This window comes from Pogonomyrmex barbatus, unplaced genomic scaffold (genome assembly GCF_055798465.1).
Source record: "Pogonomyrmex barbatus isolate J1 unplaced genomic scaffold, ASM5579846v1 scaffold3, whole genome shotgun sequence".
Lineage (NCBI taxonomy): Eukaryota > Metazoa > Arthropoda > Insecta > Hymenoptera > Formicidae > Pogonomyrmex > Pogonomyrmex barbatus.
In genome coordinates this window covers 19,587,788-19,600,338 of record NW_028297127.1, presented here as the reverse complement: position 1 = coordinate 19,600,338, position 12,551 = coordinate 19,587,788, and the positions used below count along the sequence as shown (strand labels likewise).

Below are 12,551 nucleotides of genomic sequence, written 5' to 3'. Positions count from 1 at the left end.
TCTGTCCTGTATAAATCTGTGTAAACAATGATCGCAAACAACAAGGACTATTCATCGCTGGAACGTAAGGATCTTCAGATTATTTTACTTTTTTTAGATAAATAATAATCTAAATAATAAACTTTATAATACTTGACATTCTCCGAGAAAAAAATGCTTAAATGAAGCATCACTATAAAATTACTTTTGAAAGTTTGAAAAATATCAGCAAAAGAATGAAGATAAAACATATTTAAAATTAATTTCAATTTTTGTTAAAAGAGATTATCTCGCATTTCCCCCTTTTTCTTATGCACCATTTTTAATTTCCATAAACTTTTCGTATTTAGGTTGATTCTCCTCGGAAAAACTTCGTCATGACTGTAGGGACTCTTTCTCAATCACAATCTCTTGAGAAGTAACGCTATCCACATTCTAGCCTTAATTTCAGTTTATAAATACGCATTATACGCCGGGATGCATCGTGCAACTTTTGTCCGATCTCTCGTATGTCCCTAAAATAATTTGCGAAGCGATACATCATCTTTAACGTGCAAATTCACGTCATCAAAAATGACAGCGTAGCACTAATCATAACGGAAATAATGAAAAGAAACATCTTCACGTGTATTTTATTTCTTTTAGAAACGCTTCGAGAAGAAATAATTGAGAAGAAAGATATGAATAAAAATATTACAACATTTGTTCTAAAAAAAAAAATCTTTCAGCATATAATTTCATATAATGGTATATAAAACGTGAGATCATTTTTCACTCGCAAGAACAAACGTCTCTGATAAAAAAGTAATTAGTTAAATTCTTTTTATTTCTTTTTTTTTTTTTTTACATCTCTTTATATAGAATATTGTGATACTTACCATGACAAAGGGATAATTTTAAAATGCAAAGCGATCGCTTTGCAATAAAAGCAGCAAAGTATTCATAAAGCCGTACGAAACAGATAGAATACGATTTTATTTGAGGATCTTCAAAATATAAATGCCTTTGTCTCTATGTCTTTCCCAGCTACTAATAGCGGCATTCCGCCTCAATTTTATTCATGCGACCCGGAAAATTCATACCGCGGAAGATATGCATGTTTCAACGCGATCAGGATGACATCGCGCTCCTACGTTGTTTGTACTCTCGACGCGTCTTCCATCCGTCAATTTTCCGTCCACGAAAAATGTAAAACCGCTCGGCCATAACCCCGGCAGATTTATCACGGCGGTATCTCGATGAAATATTCATCGCGTCGCGGACAGGCTGCTCGCGAGAAGACGAGAAGATTCTCGAATGTCCGGCGGGAGTGCAACGTTCACCGATACGGCAATACACGGCAAGCTGGAACCACCGAGGTCGCTACACGGTGTCGAGGATGCCGAGGTCATTTGGGACACCATCACCCGGCGGTTCCCGAATGCGGCGCCGCTCCTCTGCGAGATGGAAACGGTGATCGAACGGGCTGAGGATCTGCTGCAGCAGCTCAAGACGCCCTGCACCCAGGGAAATGGTGCGATTCCTTTTCGGGAAAGCCGATCTTTCCGCCCCGCGTGCGCCCGCGTAACGAACGAATTTCGAAATTTCGAAATTACTCGTACTCGGCTTAACGCCGTTTTACGATTTAGCGTGCTTAAAATAATGAGTTTAAGCTGAAAATTAATGGTTACAATAGCGTGATCCAATTATGCAAATAGCGTGCATTTATTCGTGCACTCGGCTAACCTCATTGTAATTATCATGTTATTAAATTAATGGTATACATGATAGAACGGGGAGGGAGGAGGGGGGGAAACACATACAAATAATTTATTCACGAGGAAAATTTATCTTTCATAGAAATGTATGATGTACGCGCGACCTACATCCATTTATCCTTCCAATTGCGCCGCGGACTTATCGACCAAATTGTTGTGCCCCGCGATAATCCTTCGTTTGCTCAATTTTATAAATCAAACGTTTTCACGATTAAAGGGTGCTTATTCGAAGATTTAAGTAAAATCGTAATCTGACGTCGTCGCGTAAGCCGATTTGTTAAATTTGCCCCCGTTCACATTTGCCTTCGGTTAATATAATTTATTTATCGAATTTGTTACGTGTAATAATTTCTCGCGTCCGCGATTCCGAGTGTGGTCCGGAAATTTCAACGATTCCCCGAATGTAAAATTTACAACGCGGCAATATTGCCTAACTTCTGCCAGCCCGCGAGATCTGACGCTCTCATTTGATATTACAGACACGTCCAGCTCGTTTCACACACCGGATTCCCGGGAATCTAACGCGACGATTTCGATGGTATCCGACATAGAATCGTTCGCCGAAGAAACGAACGTATGTAGATTTCCCAGACATTTCGCTTTTATCGTTACACGCTGTTATTGCTCGTCACTTTAAATAAAAAGAAGGAAAAAAAAATGTCCCCCTTTTCTCCAAGATTTCGGAATATCGCGAAGCCGCCGAGAATGTTGAAACGCAATTTGTGGTGCACGATATTCACGGGAAGCAGGCGGATTTAGAGTCTCAACATTGTAGCGAACAATCCATTCAGTGCGAGACGAAACATCCCTGTCAGGAATATCATTTGAATTCACCTCCAGGAGTCGACGAGGTCGTTCAACATTTCAAAACGAGCTCAATGAATAAATGTCACGGTTCCCAGGAGAAATCGGATACTAACGTAAAGAATAATAGTGACAAAGCAATCGGTGTTAATTCGGAAGAGAGTGAGTGAGAAAGTAGAGCGGTTAGAAAAAATATAATACGTAGATACTCGTGAAAAAAAAAATTTATAATGCTACTTGCTTCGATGCACGATCATATTTGATATTTAGGGCTGATGAAGGCAATAGCTGAAACGAACAGTTTGGAAGGCTGGACGGAAATAACTGATAATATGTTGCGAGAATGGCACGACGACATGGAAGGTATAAAATTTCATTTTGCAATTAATACCATAAAACGATAAACGTTACTTTAATTATCCTAGGTGACAATGATTCTGAAACTCGGCCAAATGTCGACGAAAATGTAGATGACCATTCGCCTCTGATCAGCGATGGTGGCAAAATCGATGATAAAAAAGTTATTAAAAATTCGGAGGTACTGAAATATTTTTCTCATATTTTTGTGACATGAATAAAAATAGAGTTTTTTGGGACATTGTCATAACATAAATCTTTTGAAACAGAAGAGACTTCTAAATAATAAATATTTCTTAAAGTCTCATTTTATTCTTTTATTCAATTATAATTATAGAAAATATCTAAAAATTTGATTTACATAAAATTAAAATTATGTCTACTATTTTATAATGACGAAAACGTTAAATTTAAATAATATAGGTCAACATTGCGAAATGTTCTGCAGCAACTGCGAATCATCGTTCGCCATTGACTATCCTTGAAGAGTATGCAAAACGGTGCAAAGAGACGATCAAATACGAGTATAAGCCGAAACAGAATTTGTATGTGATAACTGGTGACTTGTGTGGATTTCGTGGTAAATATTTCATACCTCGTGCAAAGAGATTACGTGGGATATTATCACATATCGTCGTCATGTTGAGCATTATTTTTTCACCCAAAAATACCGCAGATTATTCATTGCGGTTTCTTAGCAATTGTTTTAATAATTTTTACTTGCTCATAAGTCTGGCGTATAAAATATTGCAAGTGCTTTTTTATACATTGTTAAACATAGTTTGGATAATGTGTCAGCAATGTCGTGTGCCGCGATCGAAGGCCTCGCCAAAAATGAATTGGCAGCAAAAATATTGTGGATCATAGCCGAGCGTCAGATGGATGGCTCGAAATTTCCATCGTCCGGATTATTAGATCTCTCGAGGGGGGAGTAAGTTTAATGATGCAAAAATACATAATATCGGTTATAAATCGGGATTTTGATAATGTAAAGCTTACCGGAGCGATGCTCTGAAAAGCATCAAATTTGATATATTCTCTTTGTGTCAGGATGTTAGAGATAATAGCATTTAATAAAGGCGATTTGAAGAATGCGTCGCAAAAGCTCTATAAGCTTTGTCTCGAGAAAGAAGAACCTATTCCGGAATATGCCATTCGTAATTTAAGAACAAATCAAGGATTTATGTACATAGCTCGATGTAAAGCGTTAGGTCATGTTGGAAAAGGTACGTTACTTTCTCATTTTGTTGTCACGAATATAATTTGGTCAAAATCAAAACTTTAAACTTTAATTTATAATAAACTTTTTAAATTTTTACTCAAATCTTGATTTTATTGAAAAAAATATTCTGCATTCTGAAGGAAACATGACATATAATTTTAACATAGTTTTTTTTAATATAATTGATATATATATATTTTTAATTATTTATTAATAATTCAGTATATTCTGTTGTATTTTTAGGACAAGGGCTGACTAGAGATAGAGCTAAGATTGCTGCTGCAGAAAGCTTGTATCAGAAATATATTTGTGAAACGGAACAGCAAACGCACAATACAAATTGATATCAAAAATTGTATCAATTATAACAATATAATGTAATTTTTATTCTTTTTGGATTTTTAACTTTTTAAACGAAACATTTAAACGTTAAAATACATAAAACAGCCATCAAAAGTTTCGCATAACTAAAATTTTTGACTTGAACATGTGTTCACACACCTGTACCTCATGTTTGTTTATCACGTTAAAAAAGATTTGATTAAATTCAAAGCTAATACGCTTGATGCATAAGATGAAGAAAGCTGATTTTTTTAAGAAAAAAAATATTTTAAATGCAAATATATTTATTCCTCCGCCACAATCTCCATTATTATTTTAATGATCGAACACTCGATCGCTCTTGTAAAAGGTATTTGAACCACCATCATGGTATTTTGGCGACGATCCAAGGTAGCTTTCCGGTTTTCTTAAAAGACCAGTAATCGTACAAAAGCTTGCCAAGCACTAGGAATATTAATGACGCCAATACGATGTTCAAAACGTCGAGGGGATGAAGCCAAGAATCTTCGTCCGGTGAAATACAGATCTCTGTTCTCGTAAGATCGCGGATCTGTGAGCCATTTTTTTACATTAAAGCACAACGCAATTTCATCTTAATTGTATTATTCATGAATTTGCTTTTCAATCTGATAAAAAAGATATTAGCAGTTAGTTACCTGTTTGTTTGAATTATCGTTGTCGCTCATAAAGGCGCATCTTATGTCATTGATATCTTTTATTATATTTGGATGTCTGATCAAAAGATCCTGTAAAAATACAAGTCAAAACATACAACTAACTAACAGTAACTAAAATCTGGCAATAATTATTTAAAATAATCATAAATTAAAAGAAAAAAATTTACTCAAAAAATAAATTGTAAATACCAAAATCAAAAATTAAATTTAAAACTTCGATCTTTTATATATATATATATTTTTTTTTATCTATCTATTTTTTTAAATTTAATTTAAAATAAATGAAATAAAAAACTTAAACGAACAAAACATATACTATTTGCCAATTTTTAATTAATTGTATTATTAATTTTTTTTTTAATAATACCTGAAAACTCGGTGTAAAATGGCAGTCGCATGTCCACGAATTATTGCCAAGATACAGGCTAGCTACATTGCTGTTGTGCAGTAATGCGTTTTCTAAAGCGTAAGTAGGCAACTGAAAAATACAAGAACAAAGAATCATAGACTATATTTATTCTGTGGCATTTATTAAGTGCCATACTATGTTGACACAGAATGACGCGTGATACTTTATAATCTTCTTAAATCGCATATCTCGTTTCTTAATCATCTACCGTGCCGCACGGGACTCCAACAATTTTTTTTTATTTTCGATATTCGTCACATAAAAGAGATCGTTTATTCGCACATAATTTCGATACAGCGAATAACTAACATCGATAAGTTTATTCCCTCGGAGATTAAAGAGTCTGAAACGGTCCAGCCAGTCTGATCCTTCTAGCCGGGCAATAGATTCTACCAGATTATCGTCTACGTAGAGGTCCAATACGGACTTGTAAGCTGGATTTGTCGTGAGTGGAGTTAAATCCATGATCTACAATAAATAAAGGATTAGAGTAAAAGCACTTTAACCATCACATTTAAATAAATAAATAAATAAATAAATAAGTATATATATATATATATATATGTGTATGTATGTATATATATATAATGTATAATATTATGTATAAAAAATTAAAAGAAGTAATAACATATCTTATATTTACATCTTTATATTTGAAAATAATAAGCTTTATAAATACATATGCTTTAAACACAAGTATTATTGAATCACACATCGGTAATATTTTTTAATTGTGTTCATATAAAAACGTTTGTTTAAAATAAAAATTATCAATTAAACAGGAAGAATTGCACGGATAAACCTTATTCCCACTTAGGTGAAGGGTCGTTGTATCTGTCGGCAAGAATTGGGGCATTTCGGTTAGGCCGCGATGACTACAATTAACCGAAATAAAAGCTATAAGTTGCTTCTGCGTGGTTAATTTGCCTCTAACCACGTAAATCAATTCGCAATCGCAAACCGTCTTTTTGCATTCCTTCTTCAATGTCTGAAAATCAGATTGATTTAGCGGAATGCGAGAACTCAACGCAAGAGCTTAATCATCAATTATCAAGAAAAGGATGTATTTTCTCGTTACCGCGATTATCTCGACGATCGGGACAAGTGGTCTTCCATCATACGGCGTGGCGCAAAGTAATTTGTCTTTGTCGACGACTTTACTCGCGGCTGATCCTTCACTGGAGTCCAAAATCCACGCTATATCTTCCGTACATCTCAATGGATTACCTTCATCAGTACATCTTCATTAATTATCCACGATGCGCGCATCAAACGAACGTAAGTTTGGTTAAACAATTTATTAATTGCACATGAAAAATCTCTAAATTATATAGCGTAAGTTATAAAACTTGATATAATTTTGGTTTGCACTGGTCTCTTTCAAATTATTAGCAAGTTATAATTTTGTTTTTTATTTTGTTCGTTAAAATTAAAGCGAGATGAAATTTTATAAGAGATTTTTGTAGTTCTCTTATGAAAATTTCAACTATTTACTCTTACCAGTCAGATGGATGTGCTTTAACGCGGATACATTGAAAGCGGTAACGCTGATCTCTTCAAGAGCGTTGTTTCTCAGATCGAGACACCTCAAAGCCCGCAGATTCGAGAACGCATTTTTCGGTAGTGCACGCAATTTCGTGCCGGTGACATTGATTTTCTATCGATATAACTCCAAAACTCTCGTAAATATTCTCGAGGCAAAATGCACGCGAGAGAAATAGATCTTGCGACAAGTACGAATTTTCATGATCAATATCTTCCGAGATAGACCGCTTAACTTCTATTCTACTCATTGACAAGGTAAATATTAAAATTGTCCAATTGTCAAATTGTCCATGAAAATTCGAATAAGCAGCTTTAATGAAATCTAGATAAAGCTTCCCAAGCGTTTGGCAAGCATTCTCTACCTCCAGAAATTGCGTCTCGCTCGAAAATGCGGTTGACAATCGAGTTAGGTTACTGTTCGCGATCATTAACTTTCGTAAAAACGTGAATCCCCGTAGAATCTCTTGAGGATCAAACGTCGTTTTCGGCCACGTGCAAAGGATAAGTATTTGCACATTTTCAGCCCTAAAAATTCGATATTATCTTGCTCCTTTAAAAAAAAACTTTGAAATATTAAAGTAATACCAAATTAAATTCGAGATACTTCGAGAAAGCAACGTCGGCTCGTTAATCGTTCAGAAATTATTAAAATACCGAATTCATATTTTGTGGGCTTTATTTTCAATATTATTAATTTACCTTGCTCGCCATTCATCTCTAATACCGTTGAAACAAACGAGACGTTGCCGACTTTTCACAAAGTCGCATTCGGAATGATCGTCGGCGTGCGAACGATACCAATAACAGATATCGTCATCTTTCGTAAAACCATGCGAATGACGTGTATACGTAAGAAACAGCGCGATTCTGCAAATAAAGCAAATTTAATTACTACATAACCGCGAGGAATTTCGAAGAATTAACGGCCGCGGGGCCGTCTCGCATGTGTTCTCTAAATGAAACCCAAGATTAGCCACATGGCTCATTATGTTTAAACATCTGCGCATAATCACACGGGGCATGATTTACTCCTTATTTAACAACAAGTTTGTTTAACGATATTACGAAAATTCGTGGATTCTGGCGGTGGAGGTGTGTGACGGAAGTGACTGAGCTGGGCGTGAGAGATTTATAATCTTTATTACACTCGGCAGCTTCGTTATTTGCTCAAGACGCGATAACGAGACCGATACACCGTTATATTCGCCGGCATTAACTAACTCACGTACATAATTTAATATCTCGCATTTATTATCCTTCCAACTTTTTTTCGCGCGCCGCAATCGCCTTAACTTATCTTAGTGCTCGAAGCACCCTTCGCGATCGATTAGCTGTCACTTTCCAAACAATTTGCTTTCACGCTTAATTAAGCACGCCTAATGAACGCGAGCTAATCATCGTGACGCGAACGCGCCTCATTATGCTTGCCTTTGATTGTCAACGCAACATTGTCGCGCTGATATCGAATATCTTGCAAATATTGTTACAGTTATCTCTCCGTCTAACGATGGACCGTCCTTCGTACTCGAGGAAACCGGTTACGAACATTAATATATCATTTATTAATGATCAAGTATGCCTTTTCCTATTTATATAATACACGTAGTATTTATAGATCTGAATTCACGAGAGAAGAAATATGATGCCTTTCAATTGTACTATTAAAACCCGATCGTATTAATTACTGATGGACTTGACGGGCAATTAAATTAAGTTATAAATAAATATGTCTATATTACTCCGTATCATAAAATGTTTAAAGCATTCTTTTAAAATATTAACACGTTTTATAGTTTTTAAATTAAATCATAAATCGATTTGCTGACTGTATGATCAATATTCAATATCTTACACGATATTTTATGCTATTTTGAAAAAGTTATTGCGAACGTAATTTAAGAATTATATATTAAAGTTTATGTAAAATGTTAAATGCAGAATGCAGAGGAAAGAAAAAAAATTATATACTCACAGAAAAATTCGTCGCGCTGCCATTTTTGTCACATAAAATTTTATGTAATATTAAAGTATATTACAAATGAATACCAGTGTGTTTTCAATCTGTTTGCTCAAACAAGTGTTTGTTTATAAATAAGTATCATAATTTATAAAAAATATTTTTAATATCACTTGGCACTTCTTTTTTAGCACAATACCAATTAAACGAGTGTGACCGCGATGGATGAAGAATGGTAATAATGCTAATAAGAAAATAGAAGCTGTATTCGGCTCGTCAGCAAGTGGATAACTAAAACGATCCGATGGCTTAACGTGTAATGAACATATTGCGTGATAACACCCGCGGAAATATGATCTATCTGATCAGCGATGCATATTGCGATAATACATTTTTCAAACAGTGGAAACGACGACGTCAGCCGGCAAGCGACACTCGCGTTATTACAAATTTCATGAAACATTTATAAAATACAAAGACATTCGAGACCCAATATATTATTAGATTTTTATAGTAAAGTATAACTTCCTTTTTTGTTGTCAAAGATTGATATTATATATTTTCATAAAAAATAATTTAGATAAAACACGTGTCAAAATTTTTTTCTAATGAAAAACATTAAAATTAACTTATGCAAATATAAATATATTTAAAATAAATATGCGAACTAAAATCTTATAATAATGAAAGATAGAAGTATAAAAAAAATTCAATCATAAAAATTTAATATCACGATGCAACTTGTCAAAAAAATTCACGAAAACATTTACATTCATACAACTAAAATTTGAAAAAAATATGAATATAACATGATATATTTTATACAAAATAAAATCGTAATATTATAATTTTTTAATTTATCTATCTGGTATAACATGCTCTAAAAGACGTCTCTAAAAGATGTCTCATAAATGTTATTACAACATTTTAAAACAGCATAATCATAAATAAAATATCTTCAGTCCTATTGGATCTATTAGTGTCGGTTCACAATAAGTATTTAATCTTTAAACCGTAAGAAATTGACCAATCATAGTCGATTATTCTTTTTATATTCGATTATAATTGATCAATTTCTTACTTCTTAAAGCTTAAATCACCTATTGTGGACCGACACTTAAGAACTTTTGAGAATAGTTATTTAATATAGAAATTGTTAATAAAAATATTCTAATCTATATTATTAAATTATAAAATCTTCAAATCTGTTTTTTTCTTTTTTTTGCTTTCTAACATCACTTCAAACAATCCTATCGTCATTAATATTTAACTTGCATAAACAGTTGCAACAGTTTTGAATTGCGAGCCATGCGCGATTAACTTGTGGACTAACAAATCAATGAGCTGGACAAGTTTGCAACTCATTCTATTGGCGCACGTCTGCAGATGTGGCCCATAAAAAAAAACCGGTCTACTTTATCGACCGAGTCACCGTCGTCATACGGTCAGTTTATCCGGTAAAATTCACAATCCTAACCGTGCGTACGCCAACAAATTCGTGGCGCTTTTACGAACGCGATCGGCGTGTAACCCTCTAGTTGGCCATCGGCTGCACCCTCGCGAGAAAACGTACTTTTCGAGTTCGCCCGTCGCTCATCGGCGTCCGGCGACATTCAAATTTCGAGCAGCAGCATCGCCCGCAAGACCCGAGGCACGTCGCGGGCATTAACGGAACGTGGGGCGCCGTTTCGCATCATCCGGCCGTGAGTGTTTTCCCGTCCGAAGATCGTCGCATCGTCGCGGACCTGATGTCAGGCATCGCGATCGCCAGGCTCGCCGAGGAGCGAAAAGCATGGAGGAAGGATCATCCGTTCGTGAGTTTCCGCGTCCCTGCTGCGTCGTACGCGCGTTCTCTTCGCGGGAACGCGCCATCGGAGTCGTCCCGTTTGGCGCGCGCGGAACGCGTCGATCGCAATCCTTCGTTGTTCTTCGTGATTGTAAACAATGGACCGCGTGTCGGTTCGAGTCGAAAATGAGAATTCGCAAAATTGAATTTCGTCCGTTTTAATTATTGTCAAGCGTGTCTCGTGACACCCTTGTGTATTTTTCATTTTGTCTTGTCGACGGAGAAGAAAAAGAATTTTAATTTTTAATTAGTAGTAAATATGTAATATAATCATGAAAACTATGAACAACTGATTCCAACTTTTGAAGCTTATGGGAATATCTCGAAATCTTGAGACACTCGGAAACGCAATATCTTTATCGAGTTATAAATTTTCTTTGGATAATGCAAGGACAATTGATCATTTACAGGGCTTCGTAGCTAGACCAACTAAAAATCCAGATGGTTCCCTTAATTTGATGAGTTGGGAATGTGCAATACCTGGAAAAAAATCTGTGAGTTGAGTTGCTTTGCAGTTGTTTATACATCATTTTATGCAAATTTTATATTGAATCCATTGCTTTGTAGACTCCCTGGGAGGGTGGTCTTTATAAACTACGCATGATTTTCAAAGATGACTATCCATCGAGTCCACCAAAATGTAAATTCGAACCTCCGCTGTTCCATCCAAATGTTTATCCATCTGGTACTGTCTGCTTGTCACTTTTGGACGAAGAGAAAGACTGGCGACCAGCTATCACGATCAAGCAAATTCTTTTGGGAATTCAGGATTTGTTGAATGAACCAAACGTGAAAGATCCAGCTCAAGCTGAAGCATACACAATATATTGGTATTATTTATAGAAGATATATTTTCACTATGAAAGTATCAATACTTGAGAGATAATTGAACATTTCTCTTTACAGCCAAAATCGTCTGGAATACGAAAAGCGCGTTAAAGCTCAAGCCAGAGCGATGGCCCCCCAAGAATAAATCACAAATGTCAAATCGATGTATTTAAAATATGTGAGAAAGATATTGTATGTGGATAATATTTTCCTGAGCTGATCTCTAGCTCTTTACACTTAATCTTTTTTACGAATAAAATTAATATATGTTGTAACTAGTTAAGCGATTTATATTCTTGACGTTTATTTTTCAGATATTACTTTCATTCATCGTATATATACTTTTAAGTTTCAGAACGTTGCGTTCACATCATGCAAATGTAGAAATCAACACATATGAATTCTTTCGCACATAAATAATTTCTTATTAATATTAAGAACTATATTATGAGATATGTACTTTAAGATAGAATTATTTTTTGATCGAAACTTTAATTTTTAAGTCTTATAAGTGATTACCGATGTTATTTTTAAAATAGAAATACAGGCGAGACATCAAACGCAATGGCAACAAGTGTTAAATAAATATCGATCCATCTTGGATTCTCTATTAGTTCCATCCTTGAATGTGAGAAAGTAGAAAACGTATAGGTATGATTATTTTAGAGTTTACTAAGTAATGTACAAATCTCAGAGAAAAATAAAAGATTCTGATCGTGAACAGAGTCTGATGATCGCACATGATAAATATGATCCTTGTACTCGTTCAGTGTCCTAAATTGTACGATTATATGCAAACGAATTCCGATTGGTTTCGGCGCTGGCGAG

At 35.0% G+C, this 12,551-nt stretch overlaps 4 protein-coding genes across 4 annotated transcripts; 3 read left to right on the top strand and 1 right to left on the bottom strand.

The window, feature by feature from the left end:
* The first annotated feature begins 213 nt into the window (after positions 1-213).
* Positions 214-3,765, top strand: LOC105423928 (uncharacterized). The gene is made up of 6 exons (XM_089078788.1): positions 214-1,492; positions 2,216-2,310; positions 2,414-2,702; positions 2,811-2,903; positions 2,966-3,078; positions 3,321-3,765. The coding sequence occupies exons 1-6, from the start codon at positions 1,276-1,278 to the stop codon at positions 3,762-3,764; spliced, it is 1,251 nt and encodes a 416-aa protein (XP_088934914.1). The 5' UTR covers positions 214-1,275; the 3' UTR covers position 3,765.
* Positions 3,766-3,947: 182 nt separating this feature from the next.
* LOC148936135 (uncharacterized) lies at positions 3,948-4,474 on the top strand. The gene is made up of 2 exons (XM_089078787.1): positions 3,948-4,123; positions 4,363-4,474. Exons 1-2 carry the CDS (start codon positions 3,949-3,951, stop codon positions 4,461-4,463), a joined length of 276 nt encoding a protein of 91 aa, XP_088934913.1. The 5' UTR covers position 3,948; the 3' UTR covers positions 4,464-4,474.
* Positions 4,475-4,727: 253 nt separating this feature from the next.
* swi2 (Protein singed wings 2) lies at positions 4,728-9,310 on the bottom strand. The gene is made up of 10 exons (XM_089078786.1): positions 9,065-9,310; positions 7,792-7,959; positions 7,455-7,617; positions 7,048-7,204; positions 6,626-6,774; positions 6,350-6,535; positions 5,857-6,015; positions 5,506-5,616; positions 5,118-5,207; positions 4,728-5,011 (listed from the first exon to the last, which is right to left on the bottom strand). Exons 1-10 carry the CDS (start codon positions 9,085-9,087, stop codon positions 4,826-4,828), a joined length of 1,392 nt encoding a protein of 463 aa, XP_088934912.1. The 5' UTR covers positions 9,088-9,310; the 3' UTR covers positions 4,728-4,825.
* Positions 9,311-10,507: 1,197 nt separating this feature from the next.
* On the top strand, positions 10,508-12,444 carry lwr (ubiquitin conjugating enzyme lesswright). Its single transcript, XM_011633852.3, has 4 exons — positions 10,508-10,863; positions 11,306-11,389; positions 11,463-11,725; positions 11,802-12,444. The coding sequence occupies exons 1-4, from the start codon at positions 10,798-10,800 to the stop codon at positions 11,866-11,868; spliced, it is 480 nt and encodes a 159-aa protein (XP_011632154.1). The 5' UTR covers positions 10,508-10,797; the 3' UTR covers positions 11,869-12,444.
* Positions 12,445-12,551: the final 107 nt, after the last annotated feature.

Excerpts from the sequence above, each read along its gene's own strand:
- LOC105423928 (XM_089078788.1), top strand. The coding sequence starts at position 1,276 with ATGTCCGGCGGGAGTGCAACGTTCACCGATACGGCAATACACGGCAAG. Across the intron at positions 1,493-2,215 it reads GCCCTGCACCCAGGGAAATG|ACACGTCCAGCTCGTTTCAC; the intron begins GTGCGATTCCTT and ends TTGATATTACAG. Across the intron at positions 3,079-3,320 it reads AAGTTATTAAAAATTCGGAG|GTCAACATTGCGAAATGTTC; the intron begins GTACTGAAATAT and ends TAAATAATATAG.
- LOC148936135 (XM_089078787.1), top strand. The coding sequence starts at position 3,949 with ATGTTAGAGATAATAGCATTTAATAAAGGCGATTTGAAGAATGCGTCG. Across the intron at positions 4,124-4,362 it reads GTTAGGTCATGTTGGAAAAG|GACAAGGGCTGACTAGAGAT; the intron begins GTACGTTACTTT and ends TTGTATTTTTAG.
- swi2 (XM_089078786.1), bottom strand. The coding sequence starts at position 9,087 with ATGGCAGCGCGACGAATTTTTCT. Across the intron at positions 6,536-6,625 it reads CGATCGTCGAGATAATCGCG|ACATTGAAGAAGGAATGCAA; the intron begins GTAACGAGAAAA and ends TCTGATTTTCAG. Across the intron at positions 5,012-5,117 it reads ACGATAATTCAAACAAACAG|ATCCGCGATCTTACGAGAAC; the intron begins GTAACTAACTGC and ends AATGGCTCACAG.
- lwr (XM_011633852.3), top strand. The coding sequence starts at position 10,798 with ATGTCAGGCATCGCGATCGCCAGGCTCGCCGAGGAGCGAAAAGCATGG. Across the intron at positions 10,864-11,305 it reads GGAGGAAGGATCATCCGTTC|GGCTTCGTAGCTAGACCAAC; the intron begins GTGAGTTTCCGC and ends GATCATTTACAG. Across the intron at positions 11,726-11,801 it reads GAAGCATACACAATATATTG|CCAAAATCGTCTGGAATACG; the intron begins GTATTATTTATA and ends TTCTCTTTACAG.